Here is a 27,049-nt window from a genome sequence, read left to right as displayed (position 1 = left end):
CTAAATCATGGACTTCTACTTCTTTCCTGAGATATGGTACCCCAGACTGGGCAGAGAGAGAAGGAAGGACTGTGTGTGTTTGTGGGTATTCTAAAGAACTTTAGTCTGTATAACTTTTAAATAAATAATTTCTTTCCTTTTCACCAATCTCTGGCATTGAGAGACGTCTTTCCTCTGGTGGGGGGCAAAGCTAACCTAGTGCAGGGGAGGAACCCCCAGAGAAAAAAGGGGGGTCTTTTATATTGTTCAGCCCCACCCCGGTCTGTTCTGTAACACACACACAGTGCCACAACACAGTGACATGGGTTGCCCTGTCCTGGTGAATACCTAAGGCTCTGCTCCTTACTATGTAACAGGTGAACTAAGACAAAAAAGTATGGCCCAAATGAAAGAACAGATCAAAGCTCCAGAAAAAATACAACTAAGCAACAAAGAGATACCCAACCTATCAGGTTCACAGTTCAAAACACTGGTAATCAGGATGCTCACAGAAATGGTTGAGTATGGTTTCAAAATAGAGGAAAAAGTGAAGGCTATGAAAAGTGAAGTAAAGGAAAATGTACAGGGAACCAACAGTGATAGAAGGAAACCGGGACTCAAATCAACGATTTGGAGCAGAAGGAAGAAATAAACATTCAACCAGGACAGAATGAAGAAACAAGAATTCAAAAAAATGAGGAGAGGCTTAGGAACCTCTGGGACAACCTTAAACTTTCCAACATCTGAATCATAGGGGTGACAGAGGGAACAGAGGAAGAACAAGAAATTGAAAACTTATTTGAAAAAATAATGAAGTAGAACTTCCCCAATCTAGCAAAGGACATAGACTTCCAGGAAATCCAGGAATCTCAGAGAGTTCCAAAGAAGTTGGACTCAAGGAAGCACTCACCAAGGCACATCATAATTACATTACCCAAGATTAAAGATAAGGAGAGAAGCTTAAAAGCAGCAAGAGAAAAGGAGACAGTTACCTACAAAGGAGTTCCCATAAGACTATCAGCTGATTGATTCCTCAAAAGAAACCTTATGATAAAGAAAGGGCTGGAAAGAAGTACTCAGAGTCATGAAAGGCAAGAACCTACATCCAAAATTACTCTATCCAGCAAAGCTATCATTCAGAATGGAAGGGCAGATAAAGTGGTTCCCAGATAAGGTCAAGTTAAAGGAGTTCATCATCTCCAAGCCCAAATTATGAAATGTTAAAGGGACTTATCTAGGAAAAAGAAGAAGATTAAAAATAGGAACAGTAAAATGACAACAAACTCACAACTATCAACAACCAAAATTTTAAAAAAACAGAAACAAAAATGAACTAATCAAACAACTAGAACAGGAACACATGGAGGGTTCACAATAAGGAGGGGAAGGAAGAGGAATGGGGGAAACAGTACAGGGAATAAGAAGCATAATTGGTAGGCACAAAATAGATAGGGGGACATTAAGAATAGTATAGGAAATGGAGAAGCCAAAGAACTTATGTGTGTGACCCATGGACATGAACTAAAGTGGGGGAAGGCTGGTAGGAGGGGGATACAGAGGGGAGAAGAATAAAGGTGAGAAAAAAATGGGACAACTGTAATAGCATAATCAATAAAATATATTTAAAAAAAGAATAGAGTTTCAATTCTATTACATATTATTAATTACATGAAGGAGTCAGAGAAGCAGGAGTTACCATAGAAACAATAAATTCCTCATTTTCCAGCCATAAACACTGTCAAAGCTGACACAGCAAGGAGAGGCAGAAATGTTACTAAAGACAGAAATATTAATTAAGGATATCATTAACTAAAGATTATTAATTAAAGATAAAAAAATAATCATGAGAACAATCCCAGTCAGAAAGTATTGTCAGATGTTCGTGGTAAACTGAACAAGGGAAAGAGGAAAGAAAAATTTTAATTTTATAACCTTCTATAATGTTTGAATTTTAATTTATGCACATTTCTATAATTTTTAAATAATTTTTAAATATGTGCACAAGGATATTCTTTATAATGTTATTTATAATTGTGGAAATTGGAAACAATCTAAATACCTAGACAGACAAATAGCAGACTGATTAAAATAATTTAAGTTGATTTTATGTAGTTACTGACCATGGAAAGTACCCAACACTATATTCAATTTTTATTTTTAAAAAACTCAGATTCTAAATAACATGTACATTATAATCCATTTTTTAAAAGTCTGTGATGTAGAGAGAACCAAGATGGAGGCGTAGTTAGACACACTGCACCTCCTTGCACAACAAAAAGAAGGACAACAACAATTTAAAAACAAAAAAACAACCAGAACTGACAGAAAATTGAACAGCATGGAAGTCCAACAACCAATGAGATAAAGAAGAAACATTCGACCGGTAGGAGAGGTGGAGATGGGCAGCCGGCGTGCACAAGACTCCCGGCAACAAGGCCAGATCCAGAGACTTGGCGGATTGTGGAATGAACGGGGCAGGCAATGCGACCGCTAGCAGACCCCGCAGCCCCATATTCACGCATAGATAAACCAGGAGGGATGGCAGGGGAGCGAAACAGACCCCACAACCCAGGGCTCCAGCTCAGGGAAATAACACCTCAAACCTCTGATTGAAAACACCCGTGGGGGTTGAGGCGGCAGCACAAGAAACTCCCAGCCTCCCAGAAGAGGTTGTTGGAGAGAGCCACAGGGGCCTAGAGCATGCACAAGCCCACCCACTCTGGAATCAGCGCTAGAGGGGCCCAATTTGATTTTTGGTAGAGGAGGGAGTGACTGAACCCCAGCAGAGTGGAGTAAGCACCCTTGCTCCCTCTCAGCCCCTCCCTCACATACAGTGTCACAGCTCAGTGACCAGTGTTACCCCGCCCCAGTGAACACCTAAGGCTCTGCCCCTTTACATAACAGGCGCACCAAGACAATTAAAAAAAAAAAAAAAAAAGGCCCAAATGAAAGAAGACATCAAAGCTCCAGAAATAAGCAGCAAACAGATAGCCAACCTTACAGATGCACAGTTTAAAACACTGGTTATCAGGATGCTCACAGAATTGGTTGAATTTGGTCACAAATTAGATGAAAAAATGAAGGCTATGCTAAGAGAAACAAAGGAAAATGTACAGGAAACCAATAGTGATGGGAAGGAAACTGGGACTCAAATCAACGGTGTGGACCAGAAGGAAGAAAGAAACATCCAACCAGAAAAGAATGAAGAAACAAGAATTTGGAAAAATGAGGAGAGGCTTAGGAACCTCCAGGATATCTTGAAATGTTCCAACATCCGAATTATAGGGGTGCCAGAAGGAGAAGAGGAAGAACAAAAAATTGAACACTTATTTGAACAAATAATGAAGGAGAACTTCCCTCATCTGGCAAAGGAAATAGAAGTTCCTGGCAAAAGTCCAGGAAGCTCAGAGAGTCCCAAAGAAGCTGGACCCAAGGAGGAACACACCAAGGCACACCATAATTACATTATCCAAGATTAAACATGAGAGACTCTTAGAAGCAGCAAGGGATAAGGACACAGTTACTTACAAAGGAGTTCCCATAAGACTGTCAGCTGATTTCTCCAAAGAGACCTCACAGGCAAGAAGAGGCTGGCAAGAAGTATTCCAAGTCATGAAAGGCAAGGACCTACATCCAAGATTGCTCTATCCAGCAAAGCTTTCATTTAGAATGGAAGGGCAGATAAAGTGCTTTCCAGATAAGGTCAAGTTCCAGGAGTTCATCACCAAGCCCTTATTCTATGAAATGTTAAAGGGATTTATCTAAGAAAAAGAAGATAAAAAATAGGAACAGTAAAAATGACAGCAAACTCACATTTATTAACAACCACACCTAAAACAAAAACAAAAGCAAACTAAGCAAACAACTAGAACAGGAACAGAACCACAGAAATGGAGATCACATGGAGGGTTATCAACAGGGGAGTGGGAGGGGAGAGAAGGGGGAAAGGTACAGAGAATAAGTAGCATAAATGGTAGGTAGAAAATAGACAGAGGTAGGGTAAGAATAGTGTAGGAAATGTAGAAGCCAAAGAACTTATGTGTATGACCCATGGACATGAACTATAGGGGGGGAATGTGGGAGGGAGGGGGTGGGCAGGATGGAGTGGTGTGAAGGGGGAGAAATGGGACAACTGTAATAGCATAATCAATAAATATATAAATAAATAAATGCCGCGGTACAGCCGCAGCAGGGTCCAGGGGTTCCTGAAAGGTGGGTAAGGCATCAGCGATGGGAGACAGACAACATCACGCCTCAGAGGACAGTGAAGCTCTGTTCCGTTTATTGCAAGTACAAGTGGATTTTTATATTTTCCTTTTTGGCTTAGATTAACATTTGCAAGTGTATAGCATGATCAGTTAAGCAGAAAAATCAATACAAAGGTAACTAGGAAAAGTACGAAAGTTTCTATGGATTTAATTATATTAAACAAGGACTGTTTTGACCAAAGTTTCCATAGATTCAGTTATAGTGAACAAAGACTATTTTAACTAGGAGAGTCATAAATCAGACAATTAGACATTTTCAGAAATTGTTCATAGGGCAAAAGTATACGGTAGATTGAGCAGAGGCAATAAGGCCTTTGTGATATCTAATTAGCTATCTATCTTTTCTGTCTAAAATGTTTCTATGTGTACTATAAACTTTAACTTCATAGTAACTGTTTCTATATGCTTAATAGCTAACCAGCTTTTCTTATTTCTATGGCTGTCTAATTGATATATATTCTTATTTAAGGTAAAGGAGGGGCTGTTACTCTTAACGACTTTTAGACATTCAGGGACTTGTTGACTAGAGACGCATTGGTCTGATTATATCCTGTTTGTGTCAGCTGCTGGTCAATTCTAAGAGTGGTGATCATTTCTAGGAGGTTCCAGATGATTAAGGCAGTAAAAATACAGATTCCAAGAAAGAGAAAGAACAAAATCACGCACAGATCCCAAGTAATGCCACGTCCTCCAGGCCAGGATACGCTTCCTTGAAGACATATCCCCCATGTCTGGACCTTGTCAAACAATATGGTTGACCGTACTGGAACTGGACGTGGCAAATAAATAAAAGAGAAAAAATCTGTGATGTATACAAATGTATGTATGCACAAAATACTTATTCTAAAATGTGAATAATTACTACATCCAGGTGATAAGAATGCAGGTGATTTTTATTTTTCTCTCTTTGCTTGTATTTTCTAAAATTTCCTATGAGGAACATATTTTTTTTTTAGATTTTATTTATTTATTTTTAGAGAGGAGGAAGGGAAGGAGAGAGGGAGTGAAACATCAATGCGTGGTTGCCTCTCGAGCACCCCCTACTGGGGACCTGGGGATCTGGCCCGCAACCCAGGCATGTGTCCTGACTGGGAACCAAACAGGCAACTCTTTGGTTTGCAGGCCTGTGCTTACTCCACTGAGCCACACCAGCCAGGGCAACATAAATTATTTTGTAGTAAAAGTAAAATAAAAATGTTATCCTAATACATTTTTTAAAATTCATTCCACATTTCTTCTCATTGAAACAAGGTCACAAGATTCTACTTGTAATTCTTGGCACAACCGAATATTTACGCGTGTCCAAATGTGTTTGACCTCACCCTCAAATCAAAGAGTTCAGGTACTGCCCTCCTCGCCACGGTCTCTCTAGGTCTCTCTATTACACATACCATTGCTCTTCTTTCCATAATCTCTGCCTAAACAATGGCAAACTACTCAGAACCCCCTAAAGCAGCAGTCTGGACTACTACTTCATGGTTCTGCTCATGTTAGTAATTAATGCCTCCTCATCTTTGGAAGCCCAGCACAAGCAACTAACTAAATATCAACAATTTTTGTTCAACTTTATACAACATAAGCAAAGTTAACACCTGCCACAGAAAGCAAGACCAATTTGACATCTAGTAGAAGATATTTGCAACAAAGATAACCACTAATGGATTTATAACTGGAATATAAACAATATGAAAGCATCTCCTTTGAAACAGGAAGAACATGATGTGCAGAGGCAACGTAAATTTCAGCTTAGCAAACCTGAAAAACATGGGCAATATTTCCTGCTGGTGAGAATGTGGTGAGCACTGCTGATGGGAATGTAAACTGATGCAACTGTTTTGAAGAGAAATTCTAGTGAGATTGAGATTGCTCAGGTCCTACGGTAATGAACTTCTATTCCTGGATACGAGAGACCCAGAAAACTTTTGAACAGGTACAAAAAGAAATATACAAAATGGTATTCTTCACACACACCAAAAAAAAAAAAAAAAAAGGAACAGCCCTGGCTGGTGTGGCTCAGTGGATTGAGTGCCGGACTACAAACCAAAGAGCCACCAGCTTGATTCCCAGTCAGCACACATGTTAGGGTTGGGGGCCAGGTCCCCAACTGCAGGATTGTAAAAGGCAGCCACACACTGACGTTCTCTCCCTCCTCTTTCTCCCTCCCTTCCCTTCTCTCTAAAAATAAATTTTAAAAATCTAAAAAAACTGGAATGAATTAAAAATGCAACAAGGATGTAAATAAGTGATCACTGGGTGAATAAAAGTTAAAGACCAACTGAACAGGAAAAAAAAAGAACAAAGTGTTCAGGTACAAAGATGTGCTTCAACCAGTGATAAGAAGAACAGTTTCATAGCTGAAGGCAGGTAAAAAGAACAACATGTGCCCGGTATATATAGCTGTGACATCGATTTCTGGACCGAGGAAGGAAGAATCTGAATCATCACAGCTGAGTTTGTCAGAGTGAGGTTCATTGCCTGAGATGCGCATTTCAAATTACTTTGGGAAGGCGAAGTTACTGCTGCTAAATTCCATAATGTCTGAGAATCAGTAACCTTTCCAGGAACAAAGGATAGTCCTGCACACCTTGACAAGGAAGTTTACATTGACTTCATCATTACAACAGATGTAACAGTGAGAAAACTAAGACAAAAGGCATAGGCGCTAACACTTTAGTGCAAGTTCCAATCCAAAACATTTTTATAATCTTGAGGCAAGCAAGAGGACCACAAAGGACTTTGCCCTGATTTGGGACATATTTCTTCCAAATAAAGGCTGCCCTGTACACCACACTTCAGCACACACACCAATGGTGACTATGTGAGGGGATGGATGTGTTAAATTAACTTCATTGTAGTAATCACTTATATAAGTATCATTTTGTTGTACATTTTAAACATATACCAATTTATTAGTCAATTATACCTCAATAAAGCTGGGAAAAATTAATCCTAGCTGTTCTGTTATCTTTCCTTTTGTCCCTTCCCCCAGGACCCCGCCTTCTACCATCTTTCAGCCCCAGTGAGGTAGAGGTCAGCATAGGATTAGCCAAAGTTCTGTATTACCTATAATGGTTTCTTACATCCCTGTAACAACAGGACTGCCTAATATTAGACAGGAGCCCCTTATTTTAGAGGCATAATTAGATTATTACTTTAACTAAAAGTAACTGTTGATCTGAACAAACAACAGAAACTTTTGTTTGCAAAGTTGTAGTAACAGCCAAGAGATTTGGGAAGAGGTTATGTGAGGCTTATTATAATAATTCTCCGGGGATGATAAACCCCATCAAGCTTGGGAGAAGAGTAGATCCCTTAAGAAAACAAAGCAGCAGCCAATATCTTTCAACCCTGATGTCACCTCCACAAAGAGATGTGTTTATCCCAGAAGTAGTTCACCCACTGTCACCTAAAGCCTGATCACACACAGAAGAAATATTATCTCAGAGACTGGGCAAATGTGAGGATGGAATAAAAGCCTTTATCATAAAAATCACCCCCATTTCTCTAAGAGGAGGATGAAGGAAGATTGTACCAAATCGAAGATTTTGAAACATTCTTGAACTCATCAGATCCTGTGAGCTGAATGATGACAAAGTCCAAGGAAACCATTGTCCTACCCAAGGAAGACAGCTGACCACTGAGGACACAATAGAAAAGGACAGATGTCCTTAGAGAATACCATCAAATTCGTGAGAAATGGAGATCTTACACCGACAGTATGAGATCTGCATTTAGAGCCCGCGGACAACATTGTAACCTCAGGAAATATCCCTGGGAACCAGGTATTTTCTTCAATCCTGTAAGTAGTGTATTTGGGATGGCCTGACTGGGACTTCCCCAGAGGCCTGCTAGACACCTGACCTTGAATCTGTGGAGTAATCTCCGCCTTGGTGCTGCCAAGGATGGCAGAGCAGCTCTGGCTTCCTCAAACCCTGCGCTTCCTGGCACTCATTTTTCACATTCCTTTCTAAGACGTGGCACATTGATCATATGCACTGGTCTCATTTGTAACTTTAGCCCCACCATTCAGGTCAATGCTAGGCAAGGCAAAGTTCACACATCAGAGCCATTTAGTTACTCATGTTGGGGAACTTTTCCTGTTCCACCCTGCACTCTGTGAAACTGTCCCCTTGAAAAACCCAAAGCTCTGGATAACGTTGAGCCTGGCTGAAACTGTTAATGCTCTTCCTTAGAAGAAGATCCCACCCTCTTTCTAGGTATGCTAGAACTGTTCAGAAGACCAGGCATTTCCAGCCATAGCAGGACACACCTCCAAGGCATCTGTAAAGTCTTTCCCCCTGGACACTGTGTGACAGACCCTTAAAACAATGAATGGTTGGAGTGTATGGTGCAGCCATGTCTGGCTCTCAGGCTGCCAAGCAAGTCTCTCCTTTTACTCATCAAGCAGGGAGGATAAAGGGGGAAATGCCTACAATTCATGAAATGGCCTTCTCCCCTTTATACCTGGAAGGCCCCCCAGCTGCTGATCTCTGGTTTAAAATAGGTTAAAAAAATTAATTAATTAAATAAACCCAACCCTGAAGTTAAGCAGCAGCCCTGTCTATGTGCTATCTACTTGGGCTGGTCACACCATCTTTTCATAGTTTATCTGTGCTGAACTCATGATTCAATGTGAACCTAGAGCTTTCTCCTCCTCACCCATTCACATTCAACTTTTCCTCATCTTAGTCTCTATTCCCATCTTCCTCTTAATGTGTCCTACCCAGGACTTTGCCTAAATAATGCCCATTCTATTAACTCCTGATGATGTTTCTGAGTATGACGTTTGTATTGGATCTTGCTTCTGTTCTGCAAAGAGCTGGATAAGTTTCTTGGTCACCTAGGGTCATCTTTGAACCAAATTATTAAGATGCAGAGGCTTTCTTTTCAAACTGCTAATAAATCTGGACAACTTTGAGCCCGAAATAACCAGTGGGAACTAGCCCTATCTACATCTTCAGAGGCTTATTGATTATTTTGTGTTCTTTAATAACTGTCAACAGCTGTTAGTTATAATAGTAGTTTGTAGAATAACATTGAATAGTGTACGCTGTGCTAAAAAGAAGACAAAACCACAAAAAGGGAAAGTTTATACAGTTTACTATTTCATCCTCCTTACTCATATCCCCTAGCATTTCCTTCATCTGAAGTTCCTAAACTGGGTCCCAATCTTATTCTCTAGTGGCTGGCGAATAATTCCTACAGTTCTGCCCGATAATTATAGTAATGGTTATTACTTAAGAAAAGGAACTTCCAAGGACACTGACTTTTTACATTGAATTTATTGGGGTGACATTGGTTAATAAAATTATATAGGCTTCCGGTGTACAATTCTATAATACATTATCTGTATATTGTATTTTGTGCTCACCACCGTAGGTCAAGTCTCCTTCTGTCACCATTTATCCCCCCTTTACTCTCTTCGACCTCCCCCATCTCCCTTTTTCCTCCGGTAATCACCATACTGTTGTCTGTATCTATCAGTTTTGTTGTTTGTTTGTTTGTTTGCTTAATGCCTTCACCTTTTTCAGTCAACATCCATACCCACTCCCCTCTGACAGTTGTCAGCCTGTTCTCAGTATCTATAAGTCTGTTTCTATTTTGTTTGTTAGTTTATTTTGTTCATTAGATTCCGCATATAAATGAAATCATATGGTACTTGCTCTTTCTCTGACTGGCTTGTTTCACTCAACATAATATTCTCCTGGTCCATCCAAGCTATAGCAAAAGGTAAGAGTTCCTTCTTTTTTATGACTGAGTAGTATTCCATTGTATAAATGTACCACTGCTGTTTTAATCCACTCACCTACTGATGGGCACTTGGGCTGCTTCCAAATCTTGATTATTGTATATAATTCTGAACAATGAACATAGATAGGGGTGCATATATTCTTTCAAATCAGTGTTTTCAGGTTCTTTGTGTATATTCTCAGAAATGAAATCACTGGGTTATAAACCATTCCATTTTTAATTGTTTGAGGTAAATCTATACCGCTTTCCACAGTGGCTGCACTAATCTTCATTCCCACAACAGTGCCTGAAGGTTCCCTTTTCTCCACATTCTCTACAACTATTTGCTGATTTATTGATGATAGCCATTCTGACAGGTGTGCGGTGATATCTCCTTGTCATTTTAATTTGCATTTCTCTGATAAGTAGTGATGTTGAGCATCTTTTCATATGTCTACTGGCCATCTGTTTCTCCTCTTTGAGAAGTGTCTATTCAGGTTCTTTGTCCATTTTTTTAACAGAATTGTTTGTTTTTTTGGTGTTAAGTTGTGTAAGTTCCTTACAAATTTTGGATAGTAACCAAAATCAGATATATCCTTGGTGAATATGTTTTCCCATTCAGTGGGTTGTCTTTTCATTTGTTTTCTTCTAGAATTTTTTTGTATTGTTGTTCAGTTACAATTGGCCCCATCTTTTTCCCCACTGTTCTCCCCTGCCCTGTCCCTCCCCGCACTCCGACAGTCAATCCTCCCACAATGTCCATGCCCATAAGTCCTGTACTCATGTTCCGTTGCTTGCTCCTTCCCCTTCTTTCACCCGTTATTCCCCTCTCCCTCCCCTCTGGTCACTGTCAGTTTGTTCTTTGTTTCCAAGTCTCTGGTTCTATTTTCTTCATTGTTGTATTGATTAGGTCCCACTTTATAGGTGAGATCATATGGTGTCTGTCTTTCACCACCTGGCTTATTTCACTTAGCATAATGCTCTCCAGTTCCACCCATGCTGTTGTGAAGGGCAGGAGTTCCTTCTTTCTTTCTGCTGCATAGTACTCCATTGTGTAAATGTACCACAGTTTTTTGATCCACTCATTTACTGATGGGCACTTAGGCTGCTTCCAGCACTTGGTTTTTGTAAATAATGCTGCTATGAACATTGGGGTGCATAGGTTCTTTTGGATTGGTGTTTCAGGATTCTTAGGGTATAGTCCCAGCAGTGGGATTGCTGGATTGAAAGGCAGCTCCATCTTTAGTTTTTTGAGGAAACTCCATACTGTTTTCTACAGTGGCTGCACCACTCTGCATTCCCACCAAGAGTGTACTAGGGTTCCCTTTTCTTTACAACCTCACCAGCACTAGTTTTTTGTTGATTTATTAATGATGGCCATTCTGACTGATGTGAAGTGGTATCTCATTATGGTTTTAATTTGCATCTCTCTAATGGCTAGCGATGTTGAGCATTTTTTCATGTGTCTATGGTTTTGAGTCTAACATTTAAGTCTTTAACCATTTTTTTCAGAATTTAATATATTTATTGATTATGCTATTACACTTGTCCCATTTCCCCCCCACTCCACTCCATCCTGCCCACCCCCTCCCTCCCACATTCCCCCCCTATAGTTCATGTCCATGGATCATACTTATAGGTTCTTTGGCTTCTACATTTCCTACACTATCCTTACCCTCCCCCTGTCTATTTTCCACCTATCGTCTATGCTATTTATTCTCTGTACCTTTCCCCCCCTCTCCCCCTCCCACTCCCCTATTGACAACCCTCCATGTGGTCTCCATCTCTATGGTTCTGTTCCTGTTCTAGTTGTTTGCCTAGTTTGCTCTTGTTTTTGTTTTAGGTGTGGTCGTTAATAACTGTGAGTTTACTGTCATTTTTACTGTTCCTATTTTTTATCTTCTTTTTCTTAGATAAATCCCTTTAACATTTCATAGAATAAGGGCTTGGTGATGATGTACTCCTTTAACTTGACCTTATCTGAGAAGCACTTTATCTTCCCTTCCATTCTAAATGATAACTTTGCTGGATAGAGCAATCTTGAATATAGGTCCTTGCCTTTCATGACTTGGAATACTTCTTGCCAGCCCCTTCTTGCCTGTAAGGTCTCTTTTGAGAAACCAGCTGACAGTCTTATGGGAACTCCTTTGTAGGTAACTGTGTCCTTATCCCTTGCTGCTTCTAAGAGTCTCTCCTTATGTTTAATCTTAGGTAATGTAATTATGATGTGCCTTGGTGTGTTCCTCCTTGGATCCAGCTTCTTTGGGACTCTCTGAGCTTCCTGGATGTCCTGGAAGTCTGTTTCCTTTGCCAGATGAGGGAAGTTCTCCTTCGTTATTTGTTCAAATAAGTGTTCAATTTTTTGTTCTTCCTCTTCTCCTTCTGGCACCCCTATAATTCAGATGTTGGAATGTTTCAAGATGTCCTGGAGGTTCCTAAGCCTCTCCTCATTTTTTCTGAATTCTTGTTTCTTCATTCTTTTCTGGTTGGATGTTTCTTTCTTCCTTCTGGTCCACACCGTTGATTTGAGTCCCAGTTTCCTTCCCATCACTATTGGTTCCCTGTACATTTTCCTTTGTTTCTCTTAGCATAGGCTTCATTTTTTCATCTAGTTTTCGACCAAATTCAACCAATTCTGTGAGCGTCTTAATAACCAGTGTTTTGAACTGTGCATCCGATAGGTTGGCTATCTCTTCCTCACTTAGTTGTATTTTTTCTGGAGCTTTGAAGTGTTCTGTCATTTGGGCCATTTTTTCTTTTTTTGTCTTGGCGTGTCTGTTACTTAAAGGGGTGGAGCCTTAGGTGTTCAGGGGGGGGGGTAACGCTGGTCGCTGTGCTGTGATGCTGTATGTGGGGGAGGGGCCAAGAGGGAGCAATGGCGCCCGCTCCACTCTCCTCCGGATTCCAATCTTTCACTCCGCTACCCACAATCAAACTGGGCCCCTCCGGTGCTGGTTCCCAAGTGGGTGGGCTTGTGCACACCCTAGGCCCCTGTAGGTCTCTCCAACGATCTCTTCTGCGAGGCCGGGAGTCTCTCCCGCTGCCACCCCCAACCCCCATGGGTGTTTTCAATCAGAGGTTTGAGGCTTTATTTCCCTGAGCTGGAGCCCTGGGTTGCGCGGTCTGCTTAGCTCCCCGCCGTTCGGCCTGGTTGATCTGTGCGCGAATGTGGGGCCGCAGGGTCTGCTAGTGGTCAGACTGCCTGCCCCGTTTGTCCCACACTCCGCCAGTCTCAGTCCCGCCATGGCCATGCGAGTCCTCTCTGCCCCAGCTGCCCATCTCCGCCCCTCCTACCAGTCTGGATGAATGCTTATTTTTTATTTCCTTGGTGTCAGACTTCCTTGCCGTTTGATTTTCTGTCAGTTCTGGTTGTGCGAGGCACAGTGTGTCCACCTACGCTGCCATCTTGGTTCTCCCCATGAAATAAGTCTTTAACCATTTTGAGTTTATTGTTGTGTATGGTGTAATAAGGTGGTCTAGTTTCTTTCTTCCTTCCTTCCTTCCTTTCTTCCTTCCTTCCTTCCTTCCTTCCTTCCTTCCTTCCTTCCTTCCTCCCTCCCTCCTTCCCTCCCTCCTTCCCTCTCTCTCTCTCTCTTTATTTATTTATTTATTTATTTATTTATTTATTTATTCTCTCTCTCTTTGTACCTGTCTTTCCAATTTTCCCAATACCATTTATTGAATAGGCTATCTTTACCCCATTGTATGTTCTTACCCCTTTGGCAAATACTAGTCGATTATGAAGGCATGGTTGTGTTTCTGGGCTCTCTATTCTGTTTCACTGATCTGTATGTCTGTTTTTATGCATACTGTTTTGATTACTGTGGACCTGTAGTATAGTTTGTTATCAGGTATTGTGATTCCTACAACTTTGTTCTTCTTTCTCAAGATTGTTTTGGCTATTCAGGGTCCTTTGTGATTTCATATAAATTTTTGGAATATTTGTTCTAGTTCTGTGAAATACACCATTGGTATTTTGAAAGATATTTGTTGAATCTGTACATTGCTTTGGGTAGTATGGACATTTTAATGATTTTAATTCTTCCTATCCAGGAATATGGTATGTGCTTCCACTTATTTGTGTCTTCAATTTTTTTCTTCAGAGTTTTATAATTTTCTATGAACAGGCCTTTTACACCCTTGGTTAAATTTATTCCTAGGTATTTTATTTTTTATGCAATTGTAAATGAGACTGTTTTCTTAGTTTCCTTTTCAGATAGTTCATTATTGATGTATAGAAATGCAACTGGTTTCTGAATATTTATTTTGTATCCTGCTAACTTACCAAATTTAATGATCAGTTCTAGTAGTTTTTTGGTGGAATCTTTAGTTTTTTCTATATACAGTATCATGTAATCTGCATATAATGACAATTTTACTTCTTCCTTTCTAATATGGATGCCTTTTCTTTCTTCTCTTTCTCTGATTGCTAGGGCTAGGACTTCCACTACTATGTTGAATAAGAGTGGTGAAAGCAAACATCCCCGTGTTGTTCCCTATCTTAATAGAAACACTTTTAGGTTTTGCCCATTGAGTATGATGTTGACTGTGTGCTTGTCAAATGTGGCCTTTACTATGTTATGTATGCCCTCTTTCTTCCCACTTTGCTGGGTTTTTTTAATCAAAAATTGGTGCTGGATTTTGCCAAACGCTTTTCTACATCTATTGATATGATCGTGTGACTTTTATCCTTCATTTTGTTTATGTGGTATATCACATATATTGATTTGTAGGTATTGTATCAACCTTGCATCCAAGGAATAAATTTCACTTGATCATGTTGTACAATGTCTTTAATGTATTATTGGATTTGGTTTGCTAATATTTTGTTGAGGATTTTAGTATCTATGTTCATCAAGGGAATTGGTCTATAATTTTTTTTTTTTTGGAGTGTCTTTATCTGGTTTTGGAATAAGGGTAATGCTGGCCTTGTAAAATGAGCTTGGGAGTCTTCCCTCCTCTTGAATATTTTGTATTAGTTTGAGAAAGATAGGCTTTTAGTTCTTCTTTGATGTTTGATAAAGTTTACCTGTGAAGCCATTTGGTCCAGAACTTTGGTTTGCTGGGAGTTTTCAGATTAATGCTTCAATTTCACTAATTGTAATCTGTCTACTCAGATTCTCTAATTCTTCCTAATCCAGTTTTGAAAGATTGTATGTTTCTAGAAATTTATCCATTTCTTCCCGATTGTCCAATTTCTTGGCATATAGTTGTAATATTTTCTTACAATCCCTTGTATTTCTATGGAGTCAGTTGAAACTTCTCCTCTTTTATTTCTAATTTTATTTGTTTGGGTTCTTTCTCTCTTAATTCCTTGATGAGTCTGGTTAAAGTTTTGTCAATCTTTTTTATTTTTTTTAGATTATATTTTATTGATTTTACTGCCCCAGTTCTCCTGATTTTTTTTGCCTTTGTTCCCCTCCACCCAGTACCCTCTACTCCCTCAGGTAGTCCCCACAGCATTGTTCATGTCCATGGGTCATTTGTATACATTCTTTGGCTACTCCACTTCTATACTGCACTTTACCGTCCTATGGCTATTCTGTAACTACCTATTTGTACTTCTTAACTCTGTCACCTCTTCACCCATTCTCCCACAATCCCCTCCCATCTGGCAACCATCAAAACGCTATTCATATCCATGATTTGTCTCTGTTCTTCTGGTTTGCTTAGTTTGTTTTTAGATTCAATTGTTGACAGATACATATTTATTGCCATTTTATTGTTTACAGTTTTGATCTTCTTTTTCTTAAATATGCCCCTTTAACATTTCATATAACTCTTTGGTGATGATGAAACCCTTTAGTTTTTTTTCTTGTCTGGGAAGCTCTTTATCTGCCCTTCAATTCTAAATGATATCTTTTCTGGGTACAGCAGTCTTGGCTGTAGGGCCCTGCTTTTCCTGACTTTGAATATTTCTTGCCAATTCCTTCTAGTGTGCAAAGTTTCTTTTGAGAAATCAGCTGACAGTCTTATGGGAACTCCCCTGTAGGTAACTGACTGCTTTTCTCTTGCTGCTTTTAAGATTCTCTCTTTATCTTTAACCTTTGGCATTTTAATTATGATGTATCTTGGAGTGGGCCTCTTTGCATCCATCTTCTTTGGAACTCTCTGTGCTTCCTGGACTTATGTGTCATTTCCCTTCACCAGGTTAAGGAAGTTTTCAGCAATTTTTTTCTCAAATACGTTCTCAATTCCTTGGTCACTCTCTTCTCTATCTGGTACCCCTATGTTGCAGATGTTGGTATGCATCATGTTGTTCCAAAGGTTCTTAAACTATCCTCATGTTTTAATTTTCATTTATTCTTTTTTTTCTGCTCTGATATGCTGTGTTCTGCTACCTTGTCTTCCAAATCATGATTTGATCCTCTGCTTTATCCAACCTACTGTTTATTCCCAGTAATGTATTCTTCACTTCTGACAGGTTCTTTTTTATGGTTTCTGTGTCCTTTTTCATACTACTGTAATTTTCACTAGGTTCCTTGAGCATTCTTATAAACATTCCTTTGAACTCTATATCTGGTAAATTGCTCACCTCCATTTCATTTTCTGGGAATTTCTCCTGTTCTTTCATTTGGGGCATGTTTGTTCATTTCCCTATTCTGGCTGCTTCTTTGTATTTATTTCTATGTATTAGGTAGATCTGCTATGACTCCCAGTCTTGGTAGGCTGGCCTTATGTAGAGGATGTCCTGTATGATCCAATGGTGCAACCTCCTTGATCACCTGTGCTGGGTACTCCTGGAATGTCCCTTGTGTGGGTCGTGTGGGACCTCCTCTTGTAATTTAGTCTTTTTTTTAAGATTTTATTTATTTTTTTAGAGAGAGAGGAAGACAGGGAGAAAGAGTGGGAGAGAAATAACGATGTGAGAGAGAAACATTGACCAGATAACTCCAGAGTGCGGCCAGACTGGGGACCTAACCCACAACCCAGGCATGTGCCCTGTGGGAATCAAACTGGTGACCTTTCACTTTGCAAGATGATATCCCACCAAATGAGCCACAACAGTCAGGGCACGTAATTTAGTCTTGATTGCTATTAGCCCACTCGTGTGTGGGGAGGACCCTCAAGCTGGCTGACTGTGAGGATCCACCCTGACCATGGTGTACAAGCTGTGCAGACCACATAAAGCAGAATTTGCCTTGGTAGGTTCTGGCATCTGCCAAGATCTTCCTTTGGATATGCTGCTTGTAAAGCTAATTAGATACTATTCTGATATTGTCTGAGGCTGACCACTGGGTGTGTTGGTTCAGGGGCCTCTTGGGAGGGACTCTGAGGCAAACCAACATTGGATATTGCCTGGGACTGGCCCTAGGCAACCTGTTTGGAGCTACTAAGTGATCCAAGTTTGTGGCTGCCTCTGCTGGCCTGGGTGTGTGTTTGAAGGATCCAGCTACACACCAAGGCCAGCTTTTATGTACCGGGTCCAGGGTCAGGTCAGCAAGTCCAGGTAAGTTCCTTCAAAGTCCCAAGGAACCCAGATCCACCTCCATGTGCCTAGGCCTATTGGCTGCATGTTAAGCTTAGCCACTGAAAGAGCCTCTGGCAGTATTTGAGTTGCATTAAGTATGTTCTCAGTGAGTCATGAGGTAGGGGTGAGTGGTGTTCACCAGATATAAAAATACGGAACACTTCATGAATTTGTGTGTCATCCTTGCTCAGGGGCCATGCTAATCATTTCTGTATCATTTGATTTTAGGATATGTGCTGCTGAAGCAATCCCCAAGGATGATGATTTTTAAAGGGAAATCTTACTAGACCACTGTTTACTAGCTCAAACTCTAACCATCGCAAAGATGGAGAGCCTCCCTTTAGAGAATGTTTGTGAGGAGACATCTCCACCTTCTTATTAGTAAAAGCAGCTCTCTTCATAGAGACCAATGTACGATATATGAGTCTACAAATTTGTTGTCCCCTAGAAAATATTACATAAGTGATATGTCCTCAGCCTTTTGTGTGTCAAACACCACCAAATCCATCTCTCACACCTTTGAGGTATTATTCACTCATTTAATAAATGTTTATTAAATCTGATTATTTCAAGAAACTGTTTTAAGGGCTATATAAAATACAAAGATCAATAAAGAAATTTTTGACTCACGAGCAACAAATGAAAAACAACTTCAAAAATACAGTGAAAATTAAATGAGATATAATAACATTATGAGGGATATGGAGGAATGACTCATTAATTCAGAAAAGAAAGCACTATAGGAAAAAACAGCATGTATTGAGGAGACTTAAAGGATAAATAAGATTTCAATGTCTGATGATTCCAAGCATTATGAATACCACATGCAAAAGCACAAGTGCATGAAATGCATAAAGAATCAAAAAGTCACAGAGTGTATTTTATCTAGAGCCCGTGGGGGGATGCAATGAGAGGAGCACCTGGATATATCATTTGGAAACACTATTAAGAACCTTGAATCCAAAACTCCTACTAAAGAATTTTTATGTATGCATATATTACTTGAATTTTTTCACAGATTTCCTCTTCCCTTTGTATTAACCAAATTACTAGTGAGAAGCACCAAAGACTCAGGCAATCTTGAAACAGCAGTACAGTGACTATTGCATTCCAAATTTACCCATGGATATGGATCTGTATTGTGAATGGCTAAGTAAAGCAGATGTCTTACCACCCTCATATATGAACTACTCATTGATGAAGGCCCAATATTGCAGTAAAGATAAAAATAATATTAAATTAAAAAATTAAAGAAGTAAATATTGAAAACAGGTTTTAATGTAAAAGACAAAGGAATTTCTTGAAGAATCAGTGATAAAAGTTTGATTAAGAGAAGTAAGCAAGGATAATTTTTTATTGGGGTCTTACTTAAGTCACCCTGCACATCACCACTTTCTCCTCTAACACACAGACACACCAGGGACCACACGTAAGACAGAAGCTCTGCAAAACAAACCTGAGTGGTGGGAATATATGTCCTTCACAGAAATAAAATCTCCTTCAGTTCTAAGTACAACACTCATCCCTCTTTTCTTTCAGTTCCAAGAGTTCTCATATCCCCAGAACATCATGACACATGATACTGCACACCTCTGATTGGTCATCCCAACAGAGGTCAGAAGAGCCATGGGGAACCACACCACTGTCACTGAGTTTGTCCTGCTGGGGCTCTCAGATGCCTGTGAGCTGCAGATGCTCATCTTCCTGGGGCTCCTCCTGACCTACCTCCTCACTCTACTGGGGAATCTCCTCATTGTGGTTATCACCCTCATGGACAGGCGCCTCCACACCCCCATGTACTACTTCCTTCGCAACTTTGCTGTATTGGAAGTCTGGTTCACCTCTGTCATCTTCCCCAAGATTCTGATCAACATCCTGACTGGATACAAGACCATCTCCTTCTCAGGTTGCTTGCTTCAGCTTTTTCTCTATTTCTCGCTGGGCACCACAGAGTTCTTCCTCCTGGCAGTGATGTCCTTTGACAGGTATGTGGCCATATGTAATCCCTTGCATTATGCCACCATCATGAGCAAAAAGGTCTGTATCCAACTAGTTCTTTCTTCATGGATGACAGGATTTCTTCTCATTATCATTCCAACTTTCATCATAGTTCAGCAGCCATTCTGTGGCCCCAATGTCATTAACCATTTCTTCTGTGACAACTTTCCACTCCTGGAACTCATATGTGCAGACACAAGTCTGATAGAGCTTCTGGGTTTTATTGTGGCCAACTTTAGCTTGCTGGGCACTCTGTCTGTGACAGCCACCTGCTATGGCCACATCCTCTACACCATCCTGCACATCCCCTCAGCCAAGGAGAGGCAGAAAGCCTTCTCAACCTGTTCTTCTCACATCATTGTCGTGTCTCTCTTCTATGGCAGTTGCATCTTCATGTATATCCGGTCAGGCAAGGGTGGTCAGGGGGAGGACAGGAACAAGGTAGTGGCCTTGCTCAATACTGTGGTGACCCCAATGCTTAACCCCTTCATTTACACCCTGAGGAACAAACAGGTGAAGCAGGTGTTTAGTGACAAAATGAGCAAGCTCCTCTTAAAAAGATGAATTGGACCTGTGGAAGGGGGAAAATTGTCTCTTTGCCTCTGCAAATGCAGTTCCTATCTGATCTCCATCCTCTCCTAGACAGTTTCTTACCTCGTGCTGTAATCTACAATGCTTTCTCACATGTTTCATTAGTGACTCATGTGATCTTGTCAGAGAGTACAGAAAACTCAGTTTATCACTTCTATGTCTCCTATGTCTTAATGTTTCTGAGGCTAGCCTCTGAGTTTCTTAATCTTCCCTCATTTTTTGATTTTTTTTTAGTTATTGTTGTACAGTTACAGTTGTCTCACCTTTTTTCCCATTGCTCTTCCCTACCCTGTCGCCCCCATTCCCACAGTCAATCCTCCCCATTGCCCATGTCCATGAGTCCTCTATTCATGTTCCTTTGCTTGCCTCTCCCCCTTCTTTCCCTCATTACCCTCCTCTCCCTCCCCTCTAGTCACTGTCAGTTTGTTCTTTTTTTCCAAGTCTCTGGTTCTATTTTGCTCATTTATTTGTTTTGTTGATTAAGTTCCACTTTATAAGTGAGATCATATGGTATCTGTCTTTTACCACCTGGTTTATTTCACTTAGCATAATGCTCTCCAGGTCCATCCATGCTGCTGTGAAGGGTAGGAGCTCCTTTTTCTCTGCTGCATAGTATTCCATTGTGTAAATGTACCACAGTTTTTTGATCCACTCATTTACTGATGGGCACTTAGGCTGCTTCCAGCACTTGGTTATTGTAAATAATGCTGCTATGAACATAGGGGTGCATAGGTTCTTTTGAATTGGTGATTTAGGATTCTTAGGGTATAGTCCCAGCAGTGGGATTGCTGGATTGAAAGGCAGCTCCATCTTTAGTTTTTTGAGAAAATTCCATACTGTTTTCTACAGTGGCTGCACCAGTCTACATTCCCACCAACAGTGTATGAGAGTTCCCTTTGCTCCTCACCAGCACTAGTTTTTTGTTGATTTATTAATGATGGTTATTCTGATTGGTGTGAAGTGGTATCTCATTGTGGTCTTAATTTGTATCTCTGTAATGGCTAGTGATTTTGAACATTTTTCATACGTTTATGGGCCCTCTGTATATCCTTCTTGGAGAAGTGTCTGTTCAGATCCTTTGCATCTGTAAAAGTACATGCAAAATAATGCAACTAGACCACCAACTTATACCATATACCAAAATAAACTCAAGATGGATAAAAGACTTAAATATAAGTTGTGACACCATAAAAGTCCTAGAGAAAACATAGGCAGGAAAATTTCAGATATCCTATGCAACAATATTTTCACTGATATGTCCCCTAGGGCAAGGGATAAAAAGGAAAGAATAAACAAATGGACTACATCAAACTAAAAAGCTTCTGCTCATCTAAAGAAACATCAACAAAATGTAAAGGGAACTAACCATATGGGAAAACATATTTGGCAATGATACCTCAATGGTTTGATATCCAAAATATATAAAGAACTCATATGACTCCACACCAGGAAGACAAACAATCCAATTAAAAAATGGGCAAAAGACCTAATCTTCCCTCATTTTTAAGTTGTAATTAAAATGTCAGCATTCCTTTTCCAGAACCTTTCAAAATTAGTAAAAATGCCCCCAATAAGAATATATTTATGATATCCCTGGCTGGTATGGCTCAGTGGATTGAGCACCAGACTGCAAAGCAAAGGGTCACTGGTTCAACTCCCAGTCAGGGCACATGCCTGGGTTGTGGGCCAGGTTCTCCGCTGCAGGTTGCATGAGAGCCAACCACACATTGATGTTTCTCTCCCTTGTTTTCTCCCTTCCTTCCCATCTGCCTATAAATAAATAAAATCTTTTTTTAAAAAAGAATATATTTATGATAGATTTCAGAAATATATGCGTGGAGAAATTAATGAGGTTAATAGCCAAGAAATGTTGAACAAAAAATCTATCAGATATTAAAACACTAGGTCAAGAACTAGCAAATAGAACTATGGAACTATATAGATCACCTGCAAAGTTGATGCAGTATATATAAGGATCTAAAAGTAGACTTTATAATCAGTAAAGAAAGGGAGGTCTATTCAATAAATGATGCCACAACTATTGACAATAGAAGCCTTCCTTACAAAGAGAATGGGGTCTAGTACTTGGTTGGTTATTTGGAGGGGCTAAAGCAGAAGAACAATTTATAAGTGATAAATGTCTTAAGTATCTGAATATATAGGTTTTATTTTAAATTAAAACCTATAAACAAAAATTTATTCACTAATCTATAAATATCCTTTTCTTTGGAATGAATCTGATTATTGTTGTAGTCTCTCTTATTTAAACAACATTTATAGTGTGTCCTCTATAATTTTCAGGATTTGTTTCAGTAGTACAAAAAACTTAAAGATGCTTGAGAAACTATCTGTGAGCAGAATTCTAGATTTTTTTACTTTTTGCTTGTCTGTTTGCCAGTCTTCATTGTTCTCACCTATACCTAACTCACCAAAAATATAATTTTATATGGATTTATAGAATCTATTGTAGAGAATCAACTTAGTTTCATAGAAACAACTTTGTTTTCACACATTGGTTTATTTAGTTAAAATATGTAATGACAATAACAAGTTCCATTATCAAAGAGAGATTTGGAAACAAACAACTCTTGGTACAAGCCAACCAGTGGAAACAAAAATACTCATGGGCATAACAGAAGTCTACTACCTGTAAAGCTAGTAATGCAAAGCATACTGTGGACATCATTCTTTTGAGAGGCAGTATAGCACAGAGATTGAGTACATCTTCTAGAAGCCTACTACCTGGGTTCAGATCCAAGCTACATCTTAACCACTTAATCTTGAGCAAGTAAGACTCCATTTTGTCTCAGTTATAAATATATGGAGATAATAATAGTAGTGTTATCTCAGAGAATCCTTATAAACATCAGTGCTCTAATACTTGTTAGAATGCTCAGCACAAGTCCTGGTACACAGTAAGTACCATGTTAAGTATCAGATACTGTGTTTTACTATAGGAGTAAGTTGGATAAATTGAAGGTAAATTAAGAGATCATCTTGGAGGAGAAACTAAGTTAGATCCTCACCTCATATCTTAAGCTGAAATTAATTCAAAATTAATTATATAGATAAATATAAAACATAAGAAAAATTTAGGTAAACTTATTGAGGATCTGTAGGGAGATTTAATGAGAGAAACATAAAAATTAATTTATAAATTTGCTTATGTAGAAACTTTTACTTCATGTCAGAAAAAAACATAAATTACATAATAGCCATATGTACTTTCTATTTACCTAGTGTCCAATCCCCGTTTCCAAAATAATAGGACTATGAATTTTGTCAGGAAAGCCCCTTCTTAGTCTCAGTCCATATAGTTAAGGTGGTACTGACTTCATCCCCAACCAATCAAACATGGCTATTGTTATTGGTTCAGGAATGGTCACATGACTAAAATCAGGCCAGGGAAACAAAATGAGTCTCAATTCAAAAATATTTATGGTAAGCCCTGGCTGGTATGGCTCAATGGATTGAGCACTGGCCTGCAAACCAAAGGTCATGGGTACAGTTCCCAGTCAGGGCTCATGCTTGGGTTGCTGGCCAAAGTTTCACTCCCTCTCTTTCTCCCTCCCTACCCCGCTCTCTAAAAATAAATTAATAAAATCTTAAAAAATATATTTATGGTAAATGATGGAAAAGAGGCTTTACTCTGCTGGACTTGAAGCTGGGAGAATGTAGGCCTTAAGAAAAGTATAGACCACTTACCAAATGCAGGGTGGGGCAAAAGGAAGCTTACAGGTGTGAGTATGTGAAACATCATTTATTCTTTTGTTATTATTTCTTAATTATTGTATTATTTTCCATAAGTAGAATTGCTAACCAACTTTTGCCCCTACTTGTAATTTTATGAGGCTAACAAAACCTTGATACCGAAATTGAAGGGCACATTACAATAAAGGAAAATCACAGTGCTCTTTCTCGCAAAACATTATGCAAAAATCTTAAATATCAGCAAACTGAATTAAATGATGCATAAGAAGGATATCAAGTGAAACTTATTCCAGGAATGCAAAATTGGTTTAATACTTAAAAATCAATCAATATAAATCACCACATCAACAAAATAAAGAAGAAAAATGAAATAATTATTTCAATGGGTGTAGAAAAAATATTTTATAAAATTCAACAGTCATTTCTTTAAAGAAAAATAGCTCTGTAGCACATCCTTGAAGAAATATCTGTAATCTACTGAAGGGTGATCATAGAAACTTATAGCAAACATCATACTTCATGGTAAAATGTCGAAAGTTTACCCTCTGAAACCAGTAATGAACTAAGGCTACCCACTATTACCCATTTTTACTGTACTAGAGTTCCTAACCAGTGCAAAAGAGCAAGAAAAAGAAATAAAAGGATTAAGTATTGGAAATATATGAAATAACACAATTGCTATCACTACTGACATGCTCTTGAAATTAATCAGTTACTTGAGACAAGTTCAAGTCCACAAATGTTTTTACTTCTTTATACCAACAATAAATAGTTAGAAAATTAGCACTTTGGCCCTGGCCAGGTGTCTCAGTTGTTTGGAGCATCATCCCATACACCAAAATACTGTGGGTTTGATCCCTGGTCAGGGCACATACCTAAGTTAATGGTTTGGTCTCTTGTTGGGGCACATATTGTAGGCAACGATCAATGTTTTTCTCCCACGTCAATCTCTCTCTCTCTCTCTCATTTCATTTCCTCTCTAAAATCAATTAAAACATCCTCAGGTAAGGATTTTTTAAAAAGGGAAAATTAACATTTTAATGATACAACATTCAATAACATCAAAAATATTAAGTACTTAAATAAATCTTACAAGACATGTACAAATCCTTTATTTAAAAACTACAAAATCTTAGATATTTCATGCAAATGGAAATGAATAAAAAGCTGGGGTAGCAATATTTATATCACACAAAATAGACTCTAAAACAAAAGCTATAAGACACAAAGAAGGCGGTTATATAATGATAAAGGGTTCAATCCAACAAGAGGATATAACCCTTGTAGATATTTATGCACCCAACATAGGGCACCTACCTATATACATCAAATACTGATGGATATAAAGGGAGAGATTGACAGTAATACAGTCATAGTAGGGGACTTTAACATCCCATTGATATCAATGGATGTTCCATACAGAAAACCAACAAGGAAACAGTGGCCTTAAATGACACATTAGACCAGATGGATTCAATTGATATTTTTAGAACACATCACTTCAGAGCAGCAGAATATACATTTTTTTCAAGTGCATATGAAACACTATCCAGGATAGACCACATGTTAGACCACAAAACAAGTATCAACCACTTTAAGAAAACTGAAAATCATATCAAGCATAAAACAACAAACACCAAAACTGGCTGGTAAGAGAAGGTCTCTCTGAGGAGGTAATATTAAAGCAGGGTCCAGAGACCAGCAACAAGCCTGACACAAGAAAATTGTGGCAGTAGACACTCTATGCAGAAAGTATAGCATGTGTCAATAATATGAGACAAAAGTAATTGTAGCTTCTTCAAGGAACAAATAAAAACCTACATACTTTTTTAAAATATTAAGAATAATATGGAAGGGGTGGGGTGGAAGGATGGGGAGAAAATACAGACAACTGTAATTGAATACAATAAAAAAAATTTTTTAAAAAGAATAATATCAAGAATCTTCTCTGACCACAATGGTATGAAACTAGAAATCAATTACAAAAAGAAAACTGAAAAGCACACAAACATATAGAGGCTAAATAACATGCTACTAAACACTGAGTGGGTTAGCAACAAAATCAAGTAAGAAATCAAAGATACCTTGAGATAAATAAAAATGAAAACACAATGACTCAAAATCTGTAGGACACAGTTTTAAGAGGGAAATTCACAGCAAGAAAGGCCTAACATCAAGAAACAAGAAAAATGTCAAATAAACAATCTAACCTACACCTAAAGGAAGCAGCAAAAGAACAACTAACAGTGCTCAAAGTGAGTACAAGGAAGGAAATAAAGATCAGAGCAGAAATAAATGAAACAAAGTCTAAAAAATCAATGAAACCAGGGCTGTTTCTTTGAAAAGATTAAAAAAAGAGAGAGAGATTAATAAACTTTTAACCAGACTCATTAAAAAAAAAGAGAGAGAACCCAAATAAATAAAGTCAGAAATGAAATAGAAGTGACAACTGGCACCACAGAAACACAAAGGATTACAAGAAAATACTACAAATAATTATATGCCAACAAATTGGACAATCTGCAAAAAAATGGATAAACTCCTAAGACATACAATTTTTTTAAACTGAATCAAGAACAGAAAATCTAAACAGAAAGGTTAATACCAATTAAATAAAAACAGTAATCAAAGAAAGCCTGAGCAAACAAATGGCTTCACAGATGAATGTTACTGAAGATTTAAAAAATTAACACCTATCCTTCTCAAACTATTCCAAAAAATTCAAGATGAGGGAAGGCTCCCAAGCACATTTTGCAAGGCCACCATATTCTTAATTCCAAGCACATTTTACAAGGCTACCATTATCTTAATTCCAAAACCAAAGACATTACAAAAAAATTAATTATTGGCCAATATCTCTGATGAACATAATGCAAATATCCTCAACAAAATATTATCAAACTGAATTCAATAATACTTTAAAAAGGTCATACATCATGATCGATTCAGATTTATTCCTGGGATAAAATGTTGGTTCAATATCCTCAAATCAATTAACATGACACTCCACATAAACAAAATGAAAGATAAAAATCACATGATCATACCTACAGATGCAGAAAAATACATTTGACAAAATCCAACATCCATTTATGATAAAAAAATTTAAGAATCTCAGCAAAGTAAAATTGGAGGGTATATACCTCAACATAATAAAGGCCATATATGACAAACCCACATCCATATCATACTCAATGGGAAAAGCTCTAGTAGTTTTCCTTGGGATCAGGAACAAGACAAAAACATCCACTTTTACCACTTTTATTCAAAAATGTATTGGAAGACCTACCACAGCAATCAG

General features: G+C 38.7%; 2 protein-coding genes and 1 non-coding gene across 3 annotated transcripts in view; 2 read left to right on the top strand and 1 right to left on the bottom strand.

The window, feature by feature from the left end:
- Positions 1-27,049, top strand: part of MRPL52 (mitochondrial ribosomal protein L52) — a 137,543-nt gene that overhangs the window by 3,483 nt on the left and 107,011 nt on the right. The window lies entirely within an intron of this gene.
- Positions 17,595-17,696, bottom strand: LOC112301591 (U6 spliceosomal RNA). Its single transcript, XR_002974499.1, has one exon. It is a non-coding gene; the product is annotated as a U6 spliceosomal RNA (small nuclear RNA).
- Positions 19,075-20,010, top strand: LOC112300804 (olfactory receptor 6E1). The gene has a single exon (XM_024556177.4). It carries the CDS (start codon positions 19,075-19,077, stop codon positions 20,008-20,010), a length of 936 nt encoding a protein of 311 aa, XP_024411945.1.

This window comes from Desmodus rotundus, chromosome 7, assembly GCF_022682495.2.
Source record: "Desmodus rotundus isolate HL8 chromosome 7, HLdesRot8A.1, whole genome shotgun sequence".
NCBI classification, from domain to species: Eukaryota; Metazoa; Chordata; class Mammalia; order Chiroptera; family Phyllostomidae; genus Desmodus; species Desmodus rotundus.
The sequence above is the reverse complement of the archived record's forward strand: the minus strand, read 5'-3'. Positions and strand labels throughout refer to the sequence as shown.